Below are 25264 nucleotides of genomic sequence, written 5' to 3' on the forward strand. Positions count from 1 at the left end.
CCCATTTTGTCAATGAAAGTAGCAATTCCCCTTAGGTTGGTAGAGACTTAGCAATAGAAGCTAACGTAGAAATCTTGGCTCCCTATTTCATTGATTCTGAATATGATTCTGTATAAATATTTGAGTGTCTCATTTTGTGCAAGTAAAAGGGATAATTTTTTTTTAATATTTAGGTGATAACGATTTTTAAACATACATCAAGAGAAAATATAATTTCTTAAATTCCTATTTTGGTTTGGCATTGACACTTAACTCACTTATCCAGTAAAAGGACAGTGTGAATGTATATGATTTGAAAAGAAAGTTCCAAAGAGAGAATTCAAAACCTTGAAATTTTGAAAATATCCAACTTACGTGGCCTATCAGTAGGGTAAAAGTAATTGAAGAATTATTTATGGCTCAAAGTTCATTTGTGACAGAAGTAGTAAACTGGTGGAATATGAAAACTTCATGAGACTTCTCAGTATTTGGTGATTTTTATTTCTTATACTTTTATAACCCTGCCTTCTAAATCACTCCACAGCTGCCTCAAAACTGTAACCACATTAGGCAAAAGCTTTTTCCAAATGTGGACCATTCCTTTTCATCTCGATCTTTCTTGCACCTGCCTGAAAGACTGTGCTCAATTAAACGGTCTTTAAAAGCAGGTTTTTGGTCATAGGAGGGAAGGGAGGCCAAGAGGTGAAAGACCTTTCTGCTCACCATTCATATCCAGTCTGTTGACTACACCCAACACCACCCAACAGTTGTTTAACCTTTTACAGCTAATTCTCTATGACTCCCTTGGTGTTGTCCCTAGAGCCCAGAACACGGTGACTCTCCCCATGAGAACTGGGTCTATATGAATCCAAAATATTGAAGAATAGCGTTGCAGGAAAGTGAGAATCAAAATGTTTTGACTACCCACAAAATGTGCGTTCAGACAGTCAGCTCTGGATCTTATATATTTCATCTGTAAAATGAATGAATTCGATTAAATGACATCACAGGATTTTAGAATAAAATATATTACTGTCCTATGACTTCCATGTTAGCTAGTTTTAGAAACTGATTTTCCTGAAGACAGTAGGTACAAGTTCTAAGATCAGATATTTAGTTCCTGGGCTGACTCTTGAAATACAGCCTTAGCTCATTCCTGGAAATGGGCATAATGGTAGTTAATTCTTTAATAGACTTCCCTGGTGGCTCAGTCGGTAAAGTGTCTGCCTGCAATGCAGGAGACCCAGGTTTGATCCCTGCGTTGGGAAGATCCCCTGGAGAAGGAAATGGCAACCCATTCTTTAATCCTTTTTATTGTATAGTTAATTGTTTAAATGTTGCTTATCGGAGACTATAACTACTGATATGTAATACTATTTATAACCCTTCTTGTAACTCAGTAAATTGCTAAATTCAGCAGGCAGTTAAAGAATATGTTAAAAGAAAGTATTATCTTGGAATGTTATCACCTTCTGAATTTTTAATTTTTTCCCCTCTTGCCTTTTAGGGGATTTTATTCACCTCTCCTGAGTGTTTAAAGTGTCCAAATGATTTAATACGCCTGTGGCTTCATGAATCTTCTCGTGTTTATGGAGACAAACTGATAGACACAAAGGACTGTGATTTGTTTCATAAAAAACTGCTGGAAACTGCTAATAAATACTTTGAAGTAAGCAAATGAATTCCAAAGGTCACTATGTGCTCTGGCATATTGGCTTTTGGGCAGAAATGGGATAAGGATGTGAATGAATTGTATATATGATTCCCTTGCTGAAACAGCTGTGATTCCAGATCTGTACAGGGGAAGATGACATCCACCCATGGGTTGATTTACAGGCTTTTCCCTGGACCAGTCACTCTGCCTCCAGATGAATCATTTCTGGAGATTGACATGACCGTATTTTTCACTTCCTCCTCCCGCAGGGTGTAGCTAGCCATGTGCTGCTTCAGCAGCCCCTCATCTATTGCCATTTTGCTAAGGGCAGCCAAGACCCGTGCTACATGCCGGTGAAGGACTGGGAGGTGCTGAAGACGTTTCTGACGGAAGCACTGGATGACTACAATGAACTCAATGCCGCCATGCACCTCGTTTTATTTGAAGACGCCATGCAACATGTGTGAGTTGATGGGCTGTGATGCTTTTGCACAAAGTAAAAATGGCTGAGTGTCCACAGTTGCTGTTATTCAGTAGATCTTACTGAACACTCTGAACTATCAGTTGTTTTTTTTTGTTTGTTTGTTTGTCTTCTGGGATTTTTTTGAACTATCAGTTCCTGTTTGCCATACAGTATAAAACTAAGTTTCTCCATGAAATTTATATAATATTGAAACCCAACGTTACCTCAAAAAATGAAAAGAAAAACTTGATTGAGAACACAAGATAAAAAAGACAAGACACAGCCCTCTTCTAGGATATAAATATGTCACATACCTGTAAGTGCAGCCACTTACCATGTCATAAGCAAAAGGCAACTTGTAGAAGACCTCAAGAATGTACATGTGTAGGAAGGAAATTGAATTCTGTGCTAGAGGAAATTGATAATCTGAGTTAGGTAAGAAAATTATCTTTTGCAAAAAGTCATTCCAATCCCCTTAGCTTCTGTAACTATAAGTGTATGGGCCTGATTCAGAGAAGGTCACTAAGCTTGCATTCAACAAATTACAAGAATGTCAAACACAGTTCTTTGTATAATAGATAATTTTTATATAAATGGATATATAAATGATAATAGGTTTAAGTGTCATGGATCCGTTAAAAGACTATTAAGTGTCTATATGAATTATGTCACAATAATGTCTTACATAGGTATACTATTTTTTGAAGTGCCATGAGAACCATAATTTCATGTTCTTTAACTTGTACCTCTGTTAGGGAAGAGTATGAAGAAAGAGGAAGGTAAGTGACTTGTTCAAAGTTAAAGTTCATAAGTGGCAGAGACAGGACAGACTCACGCTGATTTGCCTTGGTTAAGAATATTTACTGGGTGCCAAATGAGTGCCAAACAGGAGCACTGCCAGCCTATCAGTGTGTGTGTGTCTGTCACTCAGTTGTGTCTGACTCTGTGACCCCATGGACTGTAGCTCGCCAGGCTCCTCTTTCCATGGGATTCTCCAGGCAAGAATGCTGGAGTAGGTTGCCATAGCCTTAGGGAAGAATATGAAGAAAGAGGAAGGTAAGTGACTTGTTCAAAATCTTAAAAATTTGTAAGTGGCAGAGACAGGATGGACTTGAGCTAATTTTCCTTGGTTAAGAATGTTCATTGAGTGCCTACTGAGTATCAAACAGTAACATTGCCAGCCTATTCAGTACTTACGTGCAAGTTAAGGAAGAAAAAAGGGAAGGGCATGTTTTCTGGGCAGAAAACTAGAAGAAGGCCCCTTCCCTGATGTAGTATGACTGAACAGGCTCTCACTTCCTAGCTTGGGTGCCTTTGCCGTGCACAGGTTGTGCGACCATCTGTGACGTCTGCTGTCAGACATTGCCCAAGTACTGGGGAGACAGCAGCAAGCAAGATAATCCAGTTATTTCTCTAATTGAGCTCATGTTTTAGTGATCCCATGGGATGTTTATAAGGATATGAACAAATAAGCAAGTGAGGAACATGGCAGAAAGTGATACGTCCTGCTGAGGAATAAAATCTACTGATCCTGAGCAATGAACATGTGAATTCCCAAAGAGGGACTGGCTGTCTCTGTGAGGAGGTGGCATTTAAGGTGAGACTGAAATGATATGCAGGAGCTCAGCATGGAAAGATCTGGAGGAAGAACGCTTTAGGTGTGGGCAGATTTCATGTGGCCCCATGAATGTCCAAAAGCAAAAAGAGGGTCATTGTGGCTGCAGCATGGAGAAGCAGGGAGAGGGGCGTATGGCAAGGTGGGGAGGTGGACACAGGCCTCATGAGTACAGGTGTTTTCTTGTAACCAGAGGAAAGGGGGGCTTCTTTCTTTTTAAGTGCAGTGAGAAGTTCAGGGTCAGAGCTTAGCATGGGAATGACAGGGTCGGTTGAGTAGTCTAAACAGCTGGCCATTGCTGCTGCTGTGTAGGAAGTCGATGGCATCTTCCCTTCCTGTCCTGCTTCCCCATAACTGTAATTTCTCACTGGCTCTACTGATGTGCTGGAGCTGCTCTGACAAAACGCTGCAAACTGGGAAGTTTAGAGAAACAGGTATTTATTGTCTCACAGTTCGGAAGGCAAGAAGTCTGAAATCGAGATGTCAGAAGGCCATGCTCCCTCAGAGGTGCTGGGGAGAGACTGCTGCAGAATTCTTTCCTTGCTTCTGGAAGTTCCTTGTCTTGTGACAGCCTGAGTTCAGTCATAATGTGACTTTCTCCCTTTGTGTGTGTCTGTATCCAAATTTCTCCTTTTTATAAGGATACTGGTCATACTGGATACACCCTACTCCCCTATGACCTTATTGTAACCAATTTATTCAATCACTCTATTTCCTAAGTCTATATTTTCAGGTACTGGTGGTTAGGGCTTCAGTATAACCCACTCCAGTGTTCTTGCCTGGAGAATCCCAGGGACAAAGGAGCCTAATGGGCTGCCGTCTGTGGGGTCGCACAGAGTCAGACACGACTGAAGCAACTTAGCAGTAGCAGCAGCAGCAGCATATGCATTTGGGGGAATGCCACTCAGTTAATAATGCTGGCTTTTCTAACAAGTGATATTTGGGCAAAGATTAAAGTAATGAAATGAGTCAAGAGAGAAGGAAGTATGTGAGAAAAGCAATTCAAACAGACCCAAGAAATGTGGAGAATTCGATTTTTAGAAGAGTCACTCCTTAAAATGTTGAGCCCAAGTGCCTAAGAAAAACTTGGGAGGCTTCCCTATCATCATTTATTACAAGCTTCCTACATATTGATTGTTTTATGGATCCCTTTGCAGTGACAGTCCTCTGATTAGCAGACAGAGGACGCTTCCGTTAGAATCTCTGAGCATGGTGATAAGTGAGTTATTAGTAATGCTGTTTCTGGTTGGATTCATGTACGCTGGCCGTCTGTCATGGCTCGTGTGGAAGAGATGTGTTGTTGGCACTGAGGAGTTGTCCCCTGTAATCCTTCAACACAGAGTTCTCAGTGACCTGAAAGGAAAAGCTGCTGCTTTGATTAGGGATTATGAGCTAGAAACTGATTTACTGCACATCAGAGATGATTTCAGTGTGCCCTTGAACATTGTAGAAAGAGACTTTGCCACTTACAGACTGTCGATGCAGACCTCAAAGCGCACATTATTGAAATGAAAACCCTGCCTTGTAAGTTGGGGTTTCACTCGTGTTAGAGTAATCTCACAGCTTTGCCAAGGTGGTTTTGTCATGTGGTCATGTGAAGTAAAATTTAATGAGGTGGCTGAGCTTGGAAAAATAACCTGTCTTTTCAGTTATTGAAGGTTTTCAGGAAATGATCGTGCGTGCTGGTCCTACTATAAGTGATCCCAACTTAATTCTTTCAAAAAGTACTCTTTAAAAAAAATGTGTTAAAGGTTGTTTGGATTGTTCAGAGCTTAAATTCATGTCAGGAAAGCAACTGAGAGAAAATACAGCAGTCTTTTCAAAAATTTTTTTGCATTTGGGCTTCCATATGCTTATACTGGGGGCTTCCCTGGTGGCTCAGCAGTAAGGAGCCCACCTGCAATGCAGGAGATTAGGTCCCATCCCTGAGTTTGGAAGATCCCCTTGAGGAGGGCATGGCAACCCACTCTAGTATTCTTGCCTAGAGAATCCTGTGGACAGAGAAGCCTGATAGGCTACAGTCCATGGGGTTGCAAAGAGCTGGACACAACTGAAGCAACTGGACACATGCTTACGTTGATCACATTAAAGCCAACTTATTCCTAACGGTAAGATGTAGCAATAATATCAATAGGATAAGCACTCAGAACCTCTTTGATAATACAGGAAAAGGGATTAGTTGACTTTGCTGGAGATTTACCTCTTGGATTCTAACACTTTCCGAGAATGTTTTAGACCGTTCAAGGCATGAGGAAAGCTTTCATGCAAGGGACATAAGGATCATGTAAAAAAGGCAAGTGTTTAAAATGCATGAAGTAAATCGCATGTGAGGTGTTTGTTGGTCTAAACAAATCTGTTCTTCCCAAACTAATTCTATAGCAAAGTTTCTGGCCCAAAGACATTTTCCCTTTGATATCCTTATACGTGGATACTGATGTGCCATTAGGATCTTTCTTGCTAATCAGGAAAACGTGGTGCTTTGATGTAAGTCCTTGTATTCATTTTCTGCCTTCTTTTGAGGGAGAGTAACACAGCAGTGGGAGTCCAGATGTCATTGGCCAGGATGGTTTGTTGGGCAAGTGATAAGGGGGCAGATGCAGGCAGCATCTTTTTGTTTGGGAAACAGAAGAACAAGGACTGAAAGTCTGAAGTACAAATCGGAGTTTAGTATCTAAATATCTGAAAAATGAAACCGCATAGCCCTGAGGCTCATTGGATGTCATCTGTTGGGGGTGTTTTCTCTCCGCAGGTGTCGCATCAGCCGCATCCTGCAGTCCCCTCAGGGTTATGCGCTCTTGATCGGAGTGGGCGGCAGTGGCAAGCAGAGCCTGTCCCGCCTGGCAGCTTACGTTTGCAGCCTCGAGGTCTTCCAGATCACTCTGACCCAAGGCTTTGGGATCCAGGAACTTCGGGTAAGTCTAGTGATGGGCGGCCCCGTGCTCCTTCTGCCCCAGGATAAAGGTGCTCCAGTCAGGCATGGAGGCGGGTAAGCTCTTCAGAGGATTTTGTTGGCTGTTTATCCTTCAGGGACTTCCCTGGTAGCTCAGACAAAGAAACTGCCTGCAGTGCAGGAGACCTTGGTTTGATCCCTGGGTCCGGAAGATCCTCTGGAGGAGGAAATGGCAACCCACTCCAGTATTCTTGCCTGGAGAATCCCCATGGACAAAGAAGCCTGATGGCTACAGTCCATAGGGTGGCAAAGAGTCAAACATGAATGAGGAACTAACACTTAAACTTTCTCCTTCATTGTCGAATTAATAATAGTAAACTGCTACCAACATTTGTATGTGTATAAGCCTATAAGCCTGTCAGATTTGCTCAGAAAACATTTTATTAAATACAAACATGTTTTTCTTTTGTGCTGACCATACCTGAAAATCAGCAGTATTCATACCCCAATACAATGGAGGGAGGGGGAGATCCTTTTTTTTTCTTTAACAAGTGCATAGAGATTTTTTCTGCTTTGTATCAGATTGTGAAAATATGATGAGAGTACAGTTGAGAAACACTGACATGTTTTTTAAAATTTTGCTTTTGAATCACAATAGTAGTTACAAAATAGTACTTAGAGTTTGTGGCAAGTGCTATTTTAAAGCAAACAACAAACCACTTGCTTTCAATATTACTAAATAAAACTAGTAAACTCTAAGTCACCAAACAATGAAGTAGATAGTTGTTAAAAGGAGCCAAAAACTTCTTTTCGCTGCATTGCTTAACAAAATCATTACTGAATTCACTTTTGCTTGAATAGAAGGGAGTTGTTTGTCAGGAGCCTGTTTGCATCTTGGGCTCCTTGAAGCCATAAACATGACAGTCATCATTATGTGCCAGAAATGGAGCCGATGTCAGAATGTTTGCCCCCATAAGAAGAGAGTCACCGAGAGGAAAGAACGTATAAACGGGGAAAGGACGGCGCCAGCCCTCCCGCTGTAGCGCCTCGGTTCTGCCCACCCCTCGCCGACAGCACACGAGCATGTTAGCACAGTGTGAGTGATGGCCTCTGCTTCTTACAGGTAGACCTTGCCAATCTGTACATCAGAGCCGGAGCCAAGAACATGCCCACCGCGTTCCTGCTGACAGATGCCCAGGTTCTAGATGAGAGCTTTCTCGTGCTGATTAATGACTTGCTGGCATCAGGTGATTAAACCAACACATTCCATGAAAGATCTTCCCCAAAGACAAATGATCTGTGGTTTCAGTGAACTTTAAATAGAGATAATTTGTCTTTGAGATGTTTGTCGGGGCATTCTTTGGGGAGAAACGTATAAACCTGACTAATTTGAAGTGTATCGCTTTCTTAGTCTGCTTACGATGTAAAAGGCCTTGCAGAGGCCTTCAGTGAAGTAAATGTTATTCCTGCCTGTGCAAGTTTAGTGGGTGGGTTTGTCATAGCTTGTTGTCACTGTGTTGTGTCTTATAAAAAAAAAAAATTGCATTTCTGGTTTCAAACTCTATCATTAAAGCTGAACTTTGTATTAGAAAGCATTTTAAGTCATATCTAAAATATGAATTACAGCAGTCTTAATAACTCTACTCATTCCTTTGGGGGCAGGGGAAATTCCTGATCTGTTCAGTGATGAAGATGTAGACAAGATAATTTCTGGAGTTCGTGATGAAGTTCGTGGTCTGGGCATGGTGGACTCCAAAGAAAACTGTTGGAAATTCTTTTTGTTCCGAGTGCGACGACAACTCAAAGTAAGAAGCACTTGCTTTCCTTGCATTTAGTTAAACGTGCTGTTTCAACTCTGATATGGTTCTGTTTGGGAATTCACATGACAAGTTTGAATTCCACTCATACATTTTGTAAGGACATCCAGTCATTTGGTGTAAAAGGCCATTTGCATATTTTCTCGAGTGTCTGGAGGGCAGCTTCTTCAAGTTTCCTTTGATGCTGGTTCCCTACAAGGCCTTGTTCTAAGCAGGTTGAGCACCCGAGTGAGCTGGACATGGTGTCTATCCTTGAAGAGCTTATGCTGTTACAGGAAACGAGACATCACCAATAAGTGTCGCCATGCTGATCCCAGAGGAGTTCGGCATCCTTTCCAAGGGCAGCAGGCCTCCTGGAGAAGGCGGCGTGCTGTGTGTCAGGTGTGGCTTGGAATTCCTGGGGATGCGCTGGGTTGGGGAAGAGCTTTCAGGGAGAGGAAATAGCATTTGGAAGAGTTAAGAGTGGACTGCATGGTACATATTTGGAGAAACCACAAATAGGACTAAATCAGGGGTCCCCAGCCTCCAGGATCTAATGCCTGATGATCTGAGGTGAACTGATGTAATAATAATGGGGAAAAAGAACACAGTGAATGTAATGCACTTGAATCATCCTGAAACCATCCTCCACTCCCTGGCCCATTGAAATATTGTCTTCCACAAAACCAGTCCCCGGTGGCAAAAGGATTGGGAACTACCGCTCTAAATGACTGGGACATAGAGTTCTTATTGGAAGAAACAGGTGGATCGGGCTGGGAAAGTTAATTGGGGTGAGGAAAGGGTGGGGCTTCCCTCATAGCTCGGTTGATAAAGAATCCACTTGCAATGCAGGAGACCTGGGTTCGATTCCTGAGTCCAGAAGATCCCCTGGGGAAGGAAATGGCAACCCACTCCAGTATCCTTGCCTGGAGAATCCCATGGACAGAGGAGCCTGGCAGGGTACAGTCCGTGGCATCACAGAAGTCAGACATGACTTAGTGACTAAACCACAGTGTTTTGTAAATCATTAAAGGAGCAGAGGAGTTTGAGTTGAGGAAGTGATACTATATTAGTACTTCAGGGCAAGTAGCTGAGGCTTGTCACTCAGATGATCTGAGATTCAATCCAGAGACAACTCCATGCCATAGTGTAGGCACGAGGATATAATGTAACCAAGTAACAGCAGCAGGAAGGATGAAGTATTAGAACAAGAAACCTCACCACACTCATGGCAGAAAGCCAATTGAAAATACTAGTATGGAAAATTTGGAGAAGGCAATGGCACCCCACTCCAGTACTGTTGCCCGGAAAATCCCATAGATGGAGGAGCCTGGTAGGCTGCAGTCCATGGGGTCACTAAGAGTCAGACACGACTGAGTGACTTCACTTTCACTTTCCACTTTCATGCATTGGAGAAGGAAATGGCAGCCCACTCCAGTGTTCTTGTCTGGAGAATCCCATGGACGGAGAAGCTGGTAGCCTGCAGTCCATGGGGTCACACAGAGTTGGACACGACTGAAGTGACTTAGCAGCAGCAGCAGCAGCAGTATGGAAAATTCAGCCTTAGATAGCATATTGAAAAGCAGAGACATTACTTTGCCAACAAAGGTCCGTCTAGTCAAGGCTATGGTTTTCCAGTAGTCATGTGTGGATGTGAGAGTTGGACTGTGAAGAAGAGCGCCGAAGAATTGATGCTTTTGAACTGTGGTGTTGGAGAAGACTCTTGAGAGTCCCTTGGACTGCAAGGAGATCCAACCAGTCCATTCTGAAGGAGATCAGCCCTGGGATTTCTTTGGAAGGAATGATGCTGAAGCTGAAACTCCAGTACTTTGGCCACCTCATGCGAAGAGTTGACTCATTGGAAAAGACTCTGATGCTGGGAGGGATTGGGGGCAGGAGGAGAAGGGATCAACAGAGGATGAGATGGCTGGATGGCATCACTGACTCGATGGACGTGAGTCTGAGTGAACTCCGGGAGTTTGTGATGGACAGGGAGGCCTGGCGTGCTGCGATTCATGGAGTCGCAAAGAGTCAGACACGACTGAGCGACTGAACTGAACTGAACTGAAATAATATTTACTAACCAAGAAAAGTTATTTCTTTGCTCGTCCTTCTAGTATTCTTTGCTACTCCTTCTAGTACTCGTGACCTCTTTGCCACTCCTGTAAAGCCTGGAGTACACAGGAAGAAGGGGGATTAGCTGTGAATATGCCTCTGCCTGGAGGGCTGCCCTGGTGGCTCAGATAATAAAGAATCCGCCTGCAATTCAGGAGACCCCAGTTCAATCCCTAGGTCAGGAAGATCCCCAGGAGAAGGGAGTGACAATTCACTCTAGTATTCTTGCCAGGAAAATCCCATTAACAGAGGAGGCTGGTGGGCTACAGTCCATGGGGTTGCAAAGAGTCAGACACAGCTGAGGGACTGACACTGTGGAGGTTCAGGTATAGAGTAGCTGTGATTCTTCTCTACCCTCCTGTTTCAGATTCTACATTGTTCTTACTGAGCATTTCTGGTCTGAGGTTAGAAATCAGAATTTAAGTTTTGGATGCCCAGAGGGTTTTCTGACCATCAGAAGTGTGACTAAGCATATGTTGGCCAGATTGTAACAAGGCTGGAGATTTCTCCCTGTTCCATTGTGGTATAGTTGGGTCACATTTTCTTTGTGAAATGGGAAAACGAGTACAACAATGGAATTTGAGATAGTAATGTAATTAATCAGACTTCCCAGGTGGCGCTAGCGGTGAAGTACCCGCCTGCCAGTAAGAGACACAGGTTCAATCCCTGGGTGGGAAGGTCAGCAGCAACCCAAGTCTGTTGTTCAGAGCAGCAGAATCAGCATCACCTAGGAACTTTTCAAAAGTACACATTCTCCAGCCCCACCCCAGAACTCTTGAAATGGAAACTCTGGATAGGACCCAGAAATCTATGTTTCCACAAACCCTCCAGGTGATTCTGAAGCATGCTGAAATTTGATACCCATTGTTATAAATAACACTAGAATGAGCATCCTTTACAGACGTCTTATACACGTAACTTTGCTTGCTTTTGTAGGATAAATTCTTAGAAGGGAAATTACTGAGTTCAATAGTTACACCTCGTAGTGGTTTTTAAATCATGCCTGCAAATTCTTTGATGTTCTTCTCATTCTCAGGTGGGATCTAGGCCCCTCTTGTTGGCTCTGAGTGAGCTTATCCCTGCTTCAGCTAACAGAGTAGGGTATGGAGCAGCACAAGGATGCTGAGTAACCCCTGAGGCTGGGTCATAAAGGACCCACTTTTCCATTGAATTTCACATGGTTTTGTTTATGAGTTCTATGTATACTTATCGATTAGGTTTATATACGGGTGACAGATATTTTCCCTGTTCTATTATTTATCTTCTAAATATATATATATTTAAAAGACGTGTGTGTGTGTGTGTGTGTGTTTGTGAGTGAAAGTGAAAGCCACTCATTCGTGTCCGACTCTTAGCGACCCCATAGACTATACAGTCCATGGAATTCTCCAGGCCAGAATACTGGAGTGGGTAGCCTTTCCATTCTTCAGGGCATCTTCCCAACCCAGGAATCAAACCCAGGTCTCCCACATTGCAGGTGGATTCTTTACCACCTGAGCCACAAGGAAAGCCTGAGAATACTGGATTGGGTAGCCTATCCCTTCTCCACAGATCATCCCGTCCCAGGAATCAAAGCACAGTTTCCTGCATTGTAAGTAGATTCCTTACCAACTGAGCTATCAGGGAAGCCCTATATATGTGGTAGATCTCTGTTGGTTTGTTTATAACTCTGAAAAGTTTTTTAAAGTTTTTACAGTAGACTGATCAGTGTTTGCCTTTGTGGATTTGGGGTTTCTTACATATTTAGGAAAGTATTTTTTTCTGTCAGATTTTAAAACTCGTCACTGGAAGCAGTTAGAACTCATTTGGGCTTACAAATGAAGAGAACCTCCAAGAATAGTTCCGGAAAGCCTCTTCCCACATCAGAGTCCAGACTAGCTCAGTAAGCCCTTTACACGCCCATGCTTTCCTGCCGTTCTTTCCTGCCAGCACCCATCCTGATGCCTCCTGCCTCACGGCCACATGACAAGTGCAGCGAGGTCTGTATTTCCGGCAGGAGAAAGAGAGGCACAGGAGACTTGGGGTTCTCTGAATCAGGAATCCAAAGCTCCCCCAAATCCCTAAGCTGACATCTTACTGATCATAAGTGTGTCCCTTGTCAGCTCCACCTATGAGGGAGTATGTGGAGGTGCATATTTGATCTTGTCACGAGGGCTTTATGGATAAAATTGGACATTGGTTTAGAATAGCAGCAGCAGCAGCCATTCTGGGGTCTGCATGCTTTCATGGTCTACGGTTAAAACTGTGCCACAGCTGGAATACATGTATTGTTATATGTGACACAGCGTGAGCTGAGAGGTTTCAGGGTAATTTTTTTCCCCAAAAAAATATGTTCTTATCTTACTAATTTAAAGTACCACTTTTATTTTGTGCCAGATTGTATATGAACTGGGTCTATTTCCAAATCCTCTATTCCATTTTCTTGATACTACTGCTGATTCTAGCTTTGTGCTGTGTGAGTTATGAAACCCTCATTATACTTTTTTTTTAATCTAGTGTCTCATTGCACTTACCTAGTTTTTCTTTGTTGCCCTTAGATATTTTTATGTTTTGTTAAACAGCAGAATCATTTTGTCAGATTCTAAGCACATTCCATTTAAATTTTGGCTGAAATCATGCCAACAACTTTTTAAATATATTTTAGAGAGAATTTAATCTTCATGATAAATAGTCATTTATTCCTTTTGTAGAAGGCCTGTTTCCTTCCTAACGCTTCCTAATGGTATATTGTTTTTATATAGGAGAGCTGTTGATTTTTAATTTTGTAGTCAGCTACCTTACTGCCTCTCTGATGGTTTCTGTTGGTTGGCTGATATATAGCCTGAAGATGATGATAGTTTGTCTTGCCTAATGTTTTATTTATCCATTCTCCTCCCACATTGTATCAAATCGACAGAAGAAAGTGTTTCTGTTGTTCCACTGTTACATTTTGTGTTGGCTTTTGACTCAGGGTGTGTCTTCTTAAGGAAGTATCTGCCTATTGAATTCTTTTGCAGCATCTTTTGAGATAATGATAGGGTTCTCCTTGAACTTAGTAAGATTCATGTAGTTCAGAGACAGTAGGGAAGTTCTGCATTTTCATACTGTTAGGTCCATCAGGACTTGGCTTTGTATTTCCTGTGACTCTGTGCTTCAGCAGGCCTCACTAGAATTGAGACCGTGTTTATGTTTACCTCTGTTCTTGTCTAAGCCTTTTCATCATCACCTTTCTCAGGATGCACCTTGGTACTAGCTAGAATTTATTTTGGAGTTAGATACGGATCATTTTTCCTTGTTGTCACAGGATTACTAATTGGATAATTTATCTCTTCCCTATGAAAATGAGTAGCAGGGTTTTTTAGTTTTTTAAATGCTAAGGAGGAATAAGATCTCTGCCTTGAATATTTCACATCCTTCTTGGCCTTGTCACTTAGTTTGCTACCTCCTGAGAAAGGTTTGCGGTCAGTGCCTTAACCTGAGGGAGAAACAATGTAGTGAAGAAACAGGTCACCTTTCATCTAGAAAACCACAGCTTCCTTCTCTTCATCCCTGTGTACTACCCTCAGATCCTTGGAATTTTTTTTAAGAATAATGGATTTCTCTGTGTCAGTGTCATATTAAGTATATTGTGATATTCAGCAGCATGTGCTAAAGACTCAGAATTTCTGATGAGGTGATTATTTCCTTTGCGTATGTTCCTTGCTGGGCAACACAAGAAGCTGGATGTGCAGCAAGGGTTGGTGAGCACGCCTGGCAGGTCAGGCTAAACGACATGATGTTGCCAGCCCATTGCCCGTGTTCACCACCGCAAGTCACTTCCTATTCACAATGCAGGGGCAGTGAGAACCTGTTGGCATGTGAAACATGACCTCTGACTCCCGCAGGGCAGTGCCTGTTAATGATGACCGGATGTGTGTTCCTGGATGGGCTGAAGCAAACCAGTGAATCAATGTTAGATGCCCCTCTCCTTCACATTTGTGTATATGCGTCTTTTCCCATGTAATTCTCATCTTACACCTGGAGTGGAGTACGCTCATTCTCTTCTGCTAACTTTGCTGCTGCTGCTGCTAAGTCACTTCAGTCGTGTCCGACTCTGTGCGACCCCATAGACAGCAGCCCACCAGGCTCCCCCGTCCCTGGGATTCTCAAGGCAAGAACACTGGAGTGGGTTGCCATTTTAGTTAACGTGAAAACTCGTCTTTCTTGTCTTCCTTCCTGGCTATCTGATGGCATGGGGAAAAGAACACTTGGTGTATGTAGCTGCCCCTGATTCTTTCACAAGATTTTGGGTATCTGTTCAGTTATTCACTGTCTATGGGGGTGTGTGTGTAGTTTTTACTTTCTCCATATGGTTTTGTATTTTTAAATTATATATATACTTCCCCGGTACATGTGTGTGTGTGTGTGTGTGTATGCATATAAATATAAATATATAAATATACACACACACACACACACACACACACACGTTATGTTGTTACATATACTACCCTGGTGGCTCAGTGGTAAAGAACCTACTGCAATGCAGGAGATGTGGGTTCGATCCCTGGGTCAGGAAGATCCCCTGGAGCCTGGAGAAGGAACTGGCAACCCATTCCAGTACTCTTGCCTAGGGAATCCCATGGACAGAAGAACCTGGTGGGCTGTCATCCATGGGGTCACAGAGAGTCAGACACAACTTGGTGAGTAAACAAAGACAAATATGTTATGTATATGTGTGTATACATGCATGTATATAGAGAGAAGAGATTCATTTTTTATAAGAAGCATATGTTCGTTATAAAGAATTTTTAAAAAATACAGAACCATATGAAGAAAATAAAAACTATGCTTAGTTATATTATCTAGAGATAATGACTGAAAACCTATTGGTTTATTTTCTTCCAACTTTCTATGTATATAGACACACATACAAAGCATTTATTCAGACTAATTTTTTTTTTCACATCTCTATTTTCTCTACCTCCCTCTTTGTCATTTTGTTTCAAAATCTCCCACAGGGAAAAAAATATCAAATGATTCTAAGAATTTGGCATATGGGGTGAACTATTTAACTCGAATGCACTTTATTTTCAATAACTGTTTGAACCCTTTATCCAATTATACCCTTTGCCAATTCCCTCTTGGTTTGTTAGAATTTTAATTGATTTATGGGAGCTCTTTATATAATGTAGTGTTAAATATATTTAATTTTTTTTCTTCATGGATTTGCTTTTTAGGAAACATTTTCATACTCTGTGGTTATGAAAATATTATTCTGAATTTTCTTTAAATTGATCTATAGTTTCTTTAATGTTTCGCCCTGGGTTGCTTTTTGCAATATAAGGTGGCCTTTCTTTTTCTCCCCCAAATTGTCCCAACACCACTTATCATATAATCTTTCATTATAACCTATTTGAATCGCTACCTGTACCATATGTTAAATGCCTAGAAGTGGGGTTTGCCAGCATCACTGGCACTTGTTCTTGCAACTTCCTGTGCACAGAATGTCAGCAAAAGGGGGACCACTCTGCTAACTGAGCAGCTCAGATCACAGGGAGAAACCTTCTGGGTCCTTCAAATATGGACCCATTTAGTGGATGTTCAGGGATCTGCATCTGAGGTTCTATTTTTAATAACCACCATTATATGAGGTTGTGGGGCTGCAGACCAGCCTGAAGGCAGTGTGTGCAGTGCCAGCCCTACAGACAAGGGATTCGTCCCCTCATGTATACAGGGATAAGTGGGAAGGAAATATAGTGGGGAATATAATTCCTACTGTCTTTACTCTTCAAGAATGCATTTGCTCTTTGCTCTGTTGGGCTTCCACATACAACTTTGTGAACTGAAGAGGTTTTCAGTTAAGAAAATAATAAAATAATTAAAACTCTCCAGTGAAAATTTTTTTACCCCATGTAAAAATCTGTACTGACCAATATTCACAAGTGAAAGGTCATGGAAACGATTTCATTGTGTGTTACCTAGAAAGAAAATAAATATAAATACCTGTAGAATGTTTGCATGCTGTAGATGCTGTTGAACCTCATAAAAATAATTGAAGTTAGATGGTTATTAGGTGAGAGGATGGTACAGAAAAATATATAAAGATGATAGTGATATTAAAACAGTTGAACTGAGGAATCGTTTCTAGGCTAAACCTCCATTCCTATGAGGATTCTCTCAGTAAGATTGAGATCTCATCATTCTTGAAAAACACTAAGACTTTGAGGATAAATGCAAACACAAGTTATGGCTAGAAGCTTCTGAAGTGAATATGTGGGAGGATTACCTCTATATGAGAATAAACATACCAACTGGAAAAAATACAGTGATGGTGGCAATTCAAATTTCTGTCACAAGAGGAAATGGACTGAGGCCTTTAGTGATATACAAATGAATATGTACTTGCATGGGATCTAATCTAAAAGAAATTGAAATGTATTACAGAGCACAATGAAAAGGGGGATATTACAAATGAGTCATAACACCTGTGTAGAGGGGAAAGAAGGGAATAGAAAATTCTATGGTATGGATACCAAAAGCAAGTTCCTGACATCCAAATGTTAGAGCTGTAGAAAATATATAGATGGTGATTTCAGGGTTTGCTTTTTACTTGTGAGAACTTGCTTTTAGAAAAGAGCACAGCTGTCTGAGGCATTTTTAACTTTCTTAGCTGACTTTTCTTTCCAGTCCATTGCTGAGAACTAACTTAAGCCAATTTGGTCATTTGCAATTGTGAGGAACTATCTGGGGATGTATTTCAGGAAGTTCAGTACTTGGAAGTAGATGACTCCAGTTCAGGGGATGGAGACTGATCCCCCCAAATCTCCCAGTCTAAGGTGTGCTGCAAAGAAAGAAGCCGCAGACTGAACTCTAGTGTATATAGGCTTTGTAGCACATAACTTAAAACAAGTTGTGAAGTCTTAAAATCTGCCCTATAAGCTTGTAATCCCGACTCTGTCCTTTTAGGAACCTGACTAGTCCTCTGGGAACTTTCCTTTGAGGCAGGTATAGAAATATCTCATGGTAGGATTAAGCTAAGATTCTCATTGGTATTGCATAGAAGTACAAAAACTTTCTCCTTTCTATAAGCTATTTACCACAGAACTGGTCAAACCCAAAGTCTAAGGTGTCAAGGGGAGAATTACTGGGATACTTCAAGATGTATTTTCCTATTTTGTATGTCAGTGGTGGTGCAAGTACAGCTCTTTTTGTATTTCTAAGATATCATGAACAATATCATTTCATCATTGAACAATCATATTCAGTATTCATGATGCTAACCAACCAACCACTTAAGGTGATAGGAGAAGTTAGCTAAGAGCTCAGGTAGCCAACTTAATAATGCAGGCTTCCATTAGAGTATGTGAAATGCTTGTTAAGCATCCCTAGCCTGTGTAGTCTCTACTGATGTACATCAGAGGATAACCAGATAATGGCTCCTACGGTATAAAATAAAATGAGTATTAGCATGCATGTTATAGTAGACTGAAGTATTTCATAGGTATATTTTACAGGACCAGATGGCTTCACTGGTGACTTCTACCAAATATTTCAAGAAAAATTAATATCAATCCTTCTCAGTCTCTTCCAAAAATAGAAGGAGTGGAAACTCTCATTTTATAAGGCCAGTGTTACCCTGATACCATGGCCAGATAAGGACACCACAAGAAAAGAAAATTACAGGACAATATCCTTGATACACAGATGCAAAAATTTTCAACAAAATGTTAGCAAGCTGAATTCAACAGTACATTAGAAGTATATCCTACAAAATGATCAAGTGAGATTTATTGCAGAATGCAAGGATGGTTGAACATCCACAAGTCAATCATCCTGATACACCACATTAACAAAACAAAGGCTAAGTATCATATGATCATCTCAGTAGATGGAGAAAAAGCATTTGACCAAAAACACTCTCATACTCATAGCAGCATTTATCCATGGTAGCCAATGTATGGAAACAACTGAAGTGTCCGTAAGGGGATGAACAAATCAAGAAGATGCAAGATACACACACACATATAACTACACAGTCACATATGGATACACAAACACAATGGAAATTATTCTGCCTTAAAAAAGAAGAAAATTCTGTTATTTGTGACAACATGGTTGAACCTTGGGGGCATTATCTAAGTGAAATAAGCCAGACAGAGAAAGACAAACACTACACTGTAACAATAATGTGTGGAATAAAAAAAGTAGAACTTAGAGAAACAGTAGAAAAGTGATGGGTAAGGGGTGAGAGAAATAGGGAGAGAGATTGGTAGAAGGCTATAAACTTTCAGTTACAAGATAAAGAAGGTCTGAGGACCTAGTGATTAACATGGTGACTATAGTTGATAATTGGAGAAGGAAATGGCAACCCACTCCAGTATTCTTGCCTGGAAAATTCCATGGACAGAGGAGCCTGGTGGGCTACAGTCCATGGGGTCGCAAAGAGTCAGACACGATTGAGCAACTAACATCCACACATAGTTGATAATACTGTATTGTATAGTTGAAATTTGCTGAGCTTACATATTCTCACTGAAAAAAGTAAACATATGGGGTAAAGGATGTGTAACTGACTCAGTGGGGGGGAATCCTTTAACAATGTCTGTTGTTTTTTTTTTTTAATTGTTATTTATTTTTTTTTTTAATTTATTTTTTAAATTTTATTTTATTTTTAAACTTTACATAATTGTATTAGTTTTGCCAAATATCAAAATGAATCCACCACAGGTATACATGTGTTCCCCATCCTGAACCCTCCTCCCTCCTCCCTCCCCATACCATCCCTCTGGGTCGTCCCAGTGCACTAGCCCCAAGCATCCAGTATCGTGTATTGAACCTGGACTGGCAACTCATTTCTTACATGATATTTTACATGTTTCAATGTCATTCTCCCAAATCTTCCCACCCTCTCCCTCTCCCACAGAGTCCATAAAACTGTTCTATACATCAGTGTCTCTTTTGCTGTCTCGTACACAGGGTTATTGTTACCATCTTCCTAAATTCCATATATATGCGTTAGTATACTGTATTTATGTTTTTCCTTCTGGCTTACTTCACTCTGTATAATAGGCTCCAGTTTCATCCACCTCATTAGAACTGATTCAAATGTATTCTTTTTAATGGCTGAGTAATACTCCATTGTGTATATGTACCACAGCTTTCTTATCCATTCATCTGCTGATGGACATCTAGGTTGCTTCCATGTCTTGGCTATTATAAACAGTGCTGTGATGAACATTGGGGTACACGTGTCTCTTTCCCTTCTGGTTTCCTCAGTGTGTATGCCCAGCAGTGGGGTTGCTGGATCATAAGGCAGTTCTATTTCCAGTTTTTTAAGGAATCTCCACACTGTTCTCCATAGTGGCTGTACTAGTTTGCATTTATGCCAATAAAATGGACAACGTGGAAGAAATGGACAAATTCTTAGAAAAGTACAACTTTCCAAAACTCGACCAGGAAGAAATAGAAAATCTTAACAGACCCATCACAAGCATGGAAATTGAAACTGTAATCAAAAATCTTCCAGCAAACAAAAGCCCCGGTCCAGACGACTTCACAGCTGAATTCTACCAAAAATTTAGAGAAGAGCTGACACCTATCCTGCTCAAACTCTTCCAAAAAATTGCAGAGGAAAGTAAACTTCCAAACTCATTCTATGAGGCCACCATCACCCTAATACCAAACCTGACAAAGATCCCACAAAAAAAGAAAACTACAGGCCAATATCACTGATGAACATAGATGCAAAAATCCTTAACAAAATTCTAGCAATCAGAATCCAACAACACATTAAAAAGATCATACACCATGACCAAGTGGGCTTTATCCCAGGGATGCAAGGATTCTTCAATATCTGCAAATCAATCAATGTAATACACCACATTAACAAATTGAAAAATAAAAACCATATGATTATCTCAATAGATGCAGAGAAAGCCTTTGACAAAATTCAACATCCATTTATGATAAAAACTCTCCAGAAAGCAGGAATAGAAGGAACATACCTCAACATAATAAAAGCTATATATGACAAACCCACAGCAAACATTATCCTCAATGGTGAAAAATTGAAAGCATTTCCTCTAAAGTCAGGAACAAGACAAGGGTGCCCACTTTCACCATTACTATTCAACATAGTTTTGGAAGTTTTGGCCATAATGTCTGTTTATAAATTGTCACATTGTACATATTAAACATCTTACAGTTTTATTTGTCAATTATATGTCAACAGAACTGAAAGGGTAAATTATAAATATTACACCCTTTTTTCTAATCATTTATTTGTCTTATTTCTTATCAGTCCTTTACTATGTTAATCTTTCATGAAATGAGAGAAATATAATAGGATCTTATAGGATGATTTCCCGCCCCCCACAACAGAGTTCCTTGAGGCAACAACTCAAGTTTACTCAAGCATATCTAAAGTTGTGGAGACTATTTTTAAAAAGAACAAAGCAACCAACAGTTTCCAGACATTCACTTGGGCTCTCGAAAAAACCTGACATAAGACCACTGCCACGGAAGGCTGGATGGGGAGAGAATCTGTGCTAGATTTCTAGCAAAGGTGGAAATTACTGATCTGAGAATCTGGGCAGTCCTCGCACTCCTCCAGGCTGGTAGGACGGAATCCTCTCCCTTCTTAGGAAGTACTTGTGAAAAAGCATATGTCTCTGATTTTGTTCCCAGGGTCTATTTTATGGGATAAGATGTAGGTTATTAAGGATTATCTGATTTATTTAAAATTCTCTAAATTTTCTATTTCACTCTGTATGTAGATACAAATTTAGATTCTGTGCATGTTTCACCAACTGCAAAAGCATTAGAAAATGTAAATGCTTTATTTAGGTATTCCCACAGAAAATTTCAGATGATTAGGTTATAGCTGTGGGTGTCAGAGTCACCTGGATAGCTTGTTGCAAACACAGTTTGCCAAGCCCCACCCAGAGGCCTGAGTCCTCTGATTCCCAAGTCTGGATTAGATCCAAGAATTTGCACTTCTCACCAACTCTTAACTGTGAAAACTACCAGTCTCCTGTCGCCTGCCCTCCAAGTGAAATTTAAATGGTACTGTGAGCCTCCTTATTTAAGCCACAATAAATAACATAGGGGAAAAAAATGTCTTCAACTGTAAAATTGTAGAAAAAGAAATAGTTTTTTTTTTTTTAATCAACATTCTATATTATCTTCCAATAAATAAGGCATATCTAGTGATATTTACTCAAAGTATTTTTTCCTGAGGCTAACCAGACATGATTCAGATGCTTTGTTTTCTAACACACTTTTTTTCTTTCCTTTTTTTATTTTCTAACACACTTTTAAGACCTGATAGTATGCCAGTAATAAATGTAGAAATATAGCAAGTGTAGAAGTGATGGAAATATTTAGTAACTCAAATGAGCTTCCCCTTCCTCTGTCTTTGTTAAAATTACATATAAATGAAGTTTCCAAAATTGTCATGAATGAGAGGTAAGTTGGGTGTGAAAAACCAACTTGGAGGACATTAAAGAAAAATATTCTTGTTTAGGGAGTCAAGGCTGAGAGGAGAAATCTAAAATCTCAATTTTAAGTGAAAAATTCTGCATTGTAACTGAGGCTTGTTCCTGAGGACATGCAATTTTAGAGCAGTTATTAGACTTGTAATTAGACTCTTGAATATAAAAAAATAAATGATCAGCCAGCTTATGCATTGTTGGAAATCACTTAAGATCTTGGGATTCATCTCGAGTTGTTGAAGAGCCATAGTATATAAAATTAACAGAGTAAAAGCACCTATTAAATGGGAATATAAGGTTTCACGTATTATTATGGCTTTTATGACATGAAGTTTAAAATGCAATGCGGGAAAAATCATATTTCATGAAAAATGGTTTTGTCAGATGCCTGATCTCAAAGTGTGAGAGATTTCATTAAGAGAACTGCAGGGCTTTGTGTATGTCATCAAGTGCAAGCTGTGCCTAGAAAACAGAAATCCAAGTCTCGTCCTCAGATGTTATCCCAGTTGGCACCAGTGCCCCCAGTGCCCTCAAGTCCACAGTGACCTGGGAGAGAAGGCAGAGCACAAAAGGGAGCTTCGTAAGCACCTCCTTTGTGCCAGTACACACACAGAGTGCCACACCTGATGATCCCAGGAGGGATTTCAGACCCGCCCGCCTCCTGACAACCTGCTTGCCTCACTGAGCTCCGGGGACACGTGTCTCAGCCGGAACTCAGGTACTCTTGATAGCAGCAGCCCTGAGTCACTAAAGAGAAGGTGGAAACTTCCCGATTTAAATGAACTCTTAAGTCATTGAATACTTAAATAGAACTTTGCAAACATAAATTTCTCATTGGGATCATGTATAAACCGATCTTTTTACTCTTTTAAGAATGTTAAGTATGAACTCAAGTGAATGTATTTTATTTTAAATGGGAACAAAGTATTCAATATGATAAAATGTTGTTTTCTTAAAAGTATCTTATACACAGTTTTAAGGAGCCTGCTGAATTACATAATAGGAGCCAGAAGATGAAAGTCTTGGTATTATCACAGAGATTTGATTTTTAATTTTTTATTTTTTACTGTCATAATGTGACTTGTGTAATAGAAAAGAATGAATTTCTCACTATATATGATGATCATCAAAAATGTTCAGAAGGAGAGGGACTGGTTTTAAGGAAAGCACACAGCAGTATTTCTGTATGTCCGATGGGGTCCTGTGTACTTTGATTAGCAGGGAGGTTAATGTTGCTTTCCACTCTGTGGTGCTTTAGGCTGCTTTAATGTCACGGTTGGCTGCGCTCCTTTCTTTCATTGTCCAGGGTCTCAGTGTAATTCTTTGCTCACTCATCACCCTCCTGGTTCTGCCCTGCCCCCGTGTCTCCACAGATCATTTTGTGTTTCTCTCCGGTTGGTCACACGCTGAGAAGTAGAGCTCGGAAGTTCCCAGCCCTGGTTAACTGCACGGCTGTTGACTGGTTCCATGCTTGGCCCCAGGAGGCTCTGGTCACAGTCAGCAGGAGGTTCATTGAGGAAACCAAGGGAACTGAGGTATGCTGTGTCAGCCTCCAATCTCTCTCTCTTTCAAAACACTCATGTACTCGCACACTCTGACCCAAATCCTCAGTAAATAATTTCCAAAATACACCTTGTAGCAGAAAATTGTCCTTGTTTAAGATGATAATATCATCCTTGTGAGTTTACATTCTATGGAATATAGTGACTGGTCTTTTAGTGTTCAGTCGAGATGTGTACACACACAGACAGCATGCGATCAAGTTCTTACTCATCCAGGGACTCACCAAAGGTCAGGATCATCACTTGCTTGAGTCATAACTGGATATGACTTGAGTCATAACTGGGGCTTACTGTATATAAATCCTTTAAATCCACAACTAGAAACCTAAACAAAAAAGTAGCCACTCATAGCTATGCAATGCTTGATCTTAACAAAGTAAGGCGCTTGTATGATTTTTCTCATTTATGGTATTGCTAGGTGAAAAATCAGCCCCCGTGGATTTAGTAATCATTAAGTCGTATAATGTATCTGCTTCTTTGTTTTATGGGTCCGTGTATATCATTTGCTCATGATGAAATTTCCACCTCCTATTGCATTTTCAAATGGTCACATGAAACAAAACAAACAAAACTTCATTCAGATTCAAAGAGAAAAAGAAATGCGGATATGAGGGAACCATTAGACCTCCTAGAAATTAAGCTGTGTGTGAAGCGAGCATCTTTCTGATTAGGTAGTTTGGAAGGATGGTGATTGTGAACATTTCCTAGGGAGTTTTGTCTTCCAATTCCATGGAGGGTTGAGGAGAAAGGATGCCTAGAATAAGTCAGACAGGAAAAGGGCTTCTCAGAGCCACAAACAAGACTGGGGATACATAAGGAGTGAGGTCCGTTACCGGTTGAAACCATGAGCAGGCAGCCTGCTGTGGCCTCCCTTACTCCCAGAGGTCTAAGAGCTGTTTTTCCAAAGCCATCCTTTCACATTTTGTTCATAGTACATCTTCTGGTGCCAGATGGTTAGAAATCTGGGCATTTTTACTTATTTAATGAATTGTTTGTAATACAGCTAGCTTTACTGCATATTTATATTTATATACATAATATATAAAGCTTTATCTTATATGTTTTTTCCCCTAAAGTTTATTAACTATTTAGCGCCAGATTGCCAAGGAAGAACTGTCATGCAACATATTAAAGACATATATGACAGAGTTTAAGATATCCAAATACCTTCTCTCAGTTTCTTGTCTTCACACACACACACTTAAAACATTTCTATAAATAAATGAAAAACCTGGACTCTTCTATTTCACTGTTTTTTTTTCCATAGCCAGAAATTTCTTTCTCTTGCCTGTCTCTATATTCACCCCTAACATTGAACTTACCCAGACCTTTAAAACACCAACAGGATTTGGGGGGTAAAGAGAGAGTAATATTACTGTGTCGTTCTGCTGTTTTAAGTGATAGTCACTGTTTTCCACTGGCCAGGAAGCACCGCAAAGCCCCTCTTACATTGAGGGAAATATATGTCAATTTGTTCTCATGAACAGAGTAGTAGTGTGCCATCACAGGATCGATTGATTTCTGTCTGAAATGCTGTTCTCCCCATGATGTGTCTTCTGAAGAGTCAAAGGAACCCCGCTTAATGGAGACTAACACTTGCGTTCAATCTATCAGAAGTCTTTTATACTTTAAAATCCAGAAGACCATCCTTAAATATGATCACAAAGAATGGTCACAGCTACTAACACAAATGTCTTCAGCTAATGCTAGGTCCACCGCATCCCTGGAATTACATAG

The 25264-nt window shown here is 40.5% G+C and overlaps 1 protein-coding gene across 1 annotated transcript in view; it reads left to right on the forward strand.

The window, feature by feature from the left end:
- DNAH11 (dynein, axonemal, heavy chain 11) overlaps window positions 1-25264 on the forward strand; it is a 374558-nt gene that overhangs the window by 200652 nt on the left and 148642 nt on the right. Inside the window, exons 50-55 of the mRNA XM_010839026.1 lie at window positions 1487-1648; window positions 1903-2096; window positions 6461-6623; window positions 7725-7848; window positions 8264-8406; window positions 23339-23500. Of these exons, the coding sequence (XP_010837328.1) occupies window positions 1487-1648; window positions 1903-2096; window positions 6461-6623; window positions 7725-7848; window positions 8264-8406; window positions 23339-23500 (948 nt within the window). The remainder of the gene's footprint in view (window positions 1-1486; window positions 1649-1902; window positions 2097-6460; window positions 6624-7724; window positions 7849-8263; window positions 8407-23338; window positions 23501-25264) is intronic.

The sequence above is a fragment of the Bison bison genome, unplaced genomic scaffold (assembly GCF_000754665.1).
Source record: "Bison bison bison isolate TAMUID 2011002044 unplaced genomic scaffold, Bison_UMD1.0 scf7180017864109, whole genome shotgun sequence".
Taxonomy (NCBI): domain Eukaryota; kingdom Metazoa; phylum Chordata; class Mammalia; order Artiodactyla; family Bovidae; genus Bison; species Bison bison.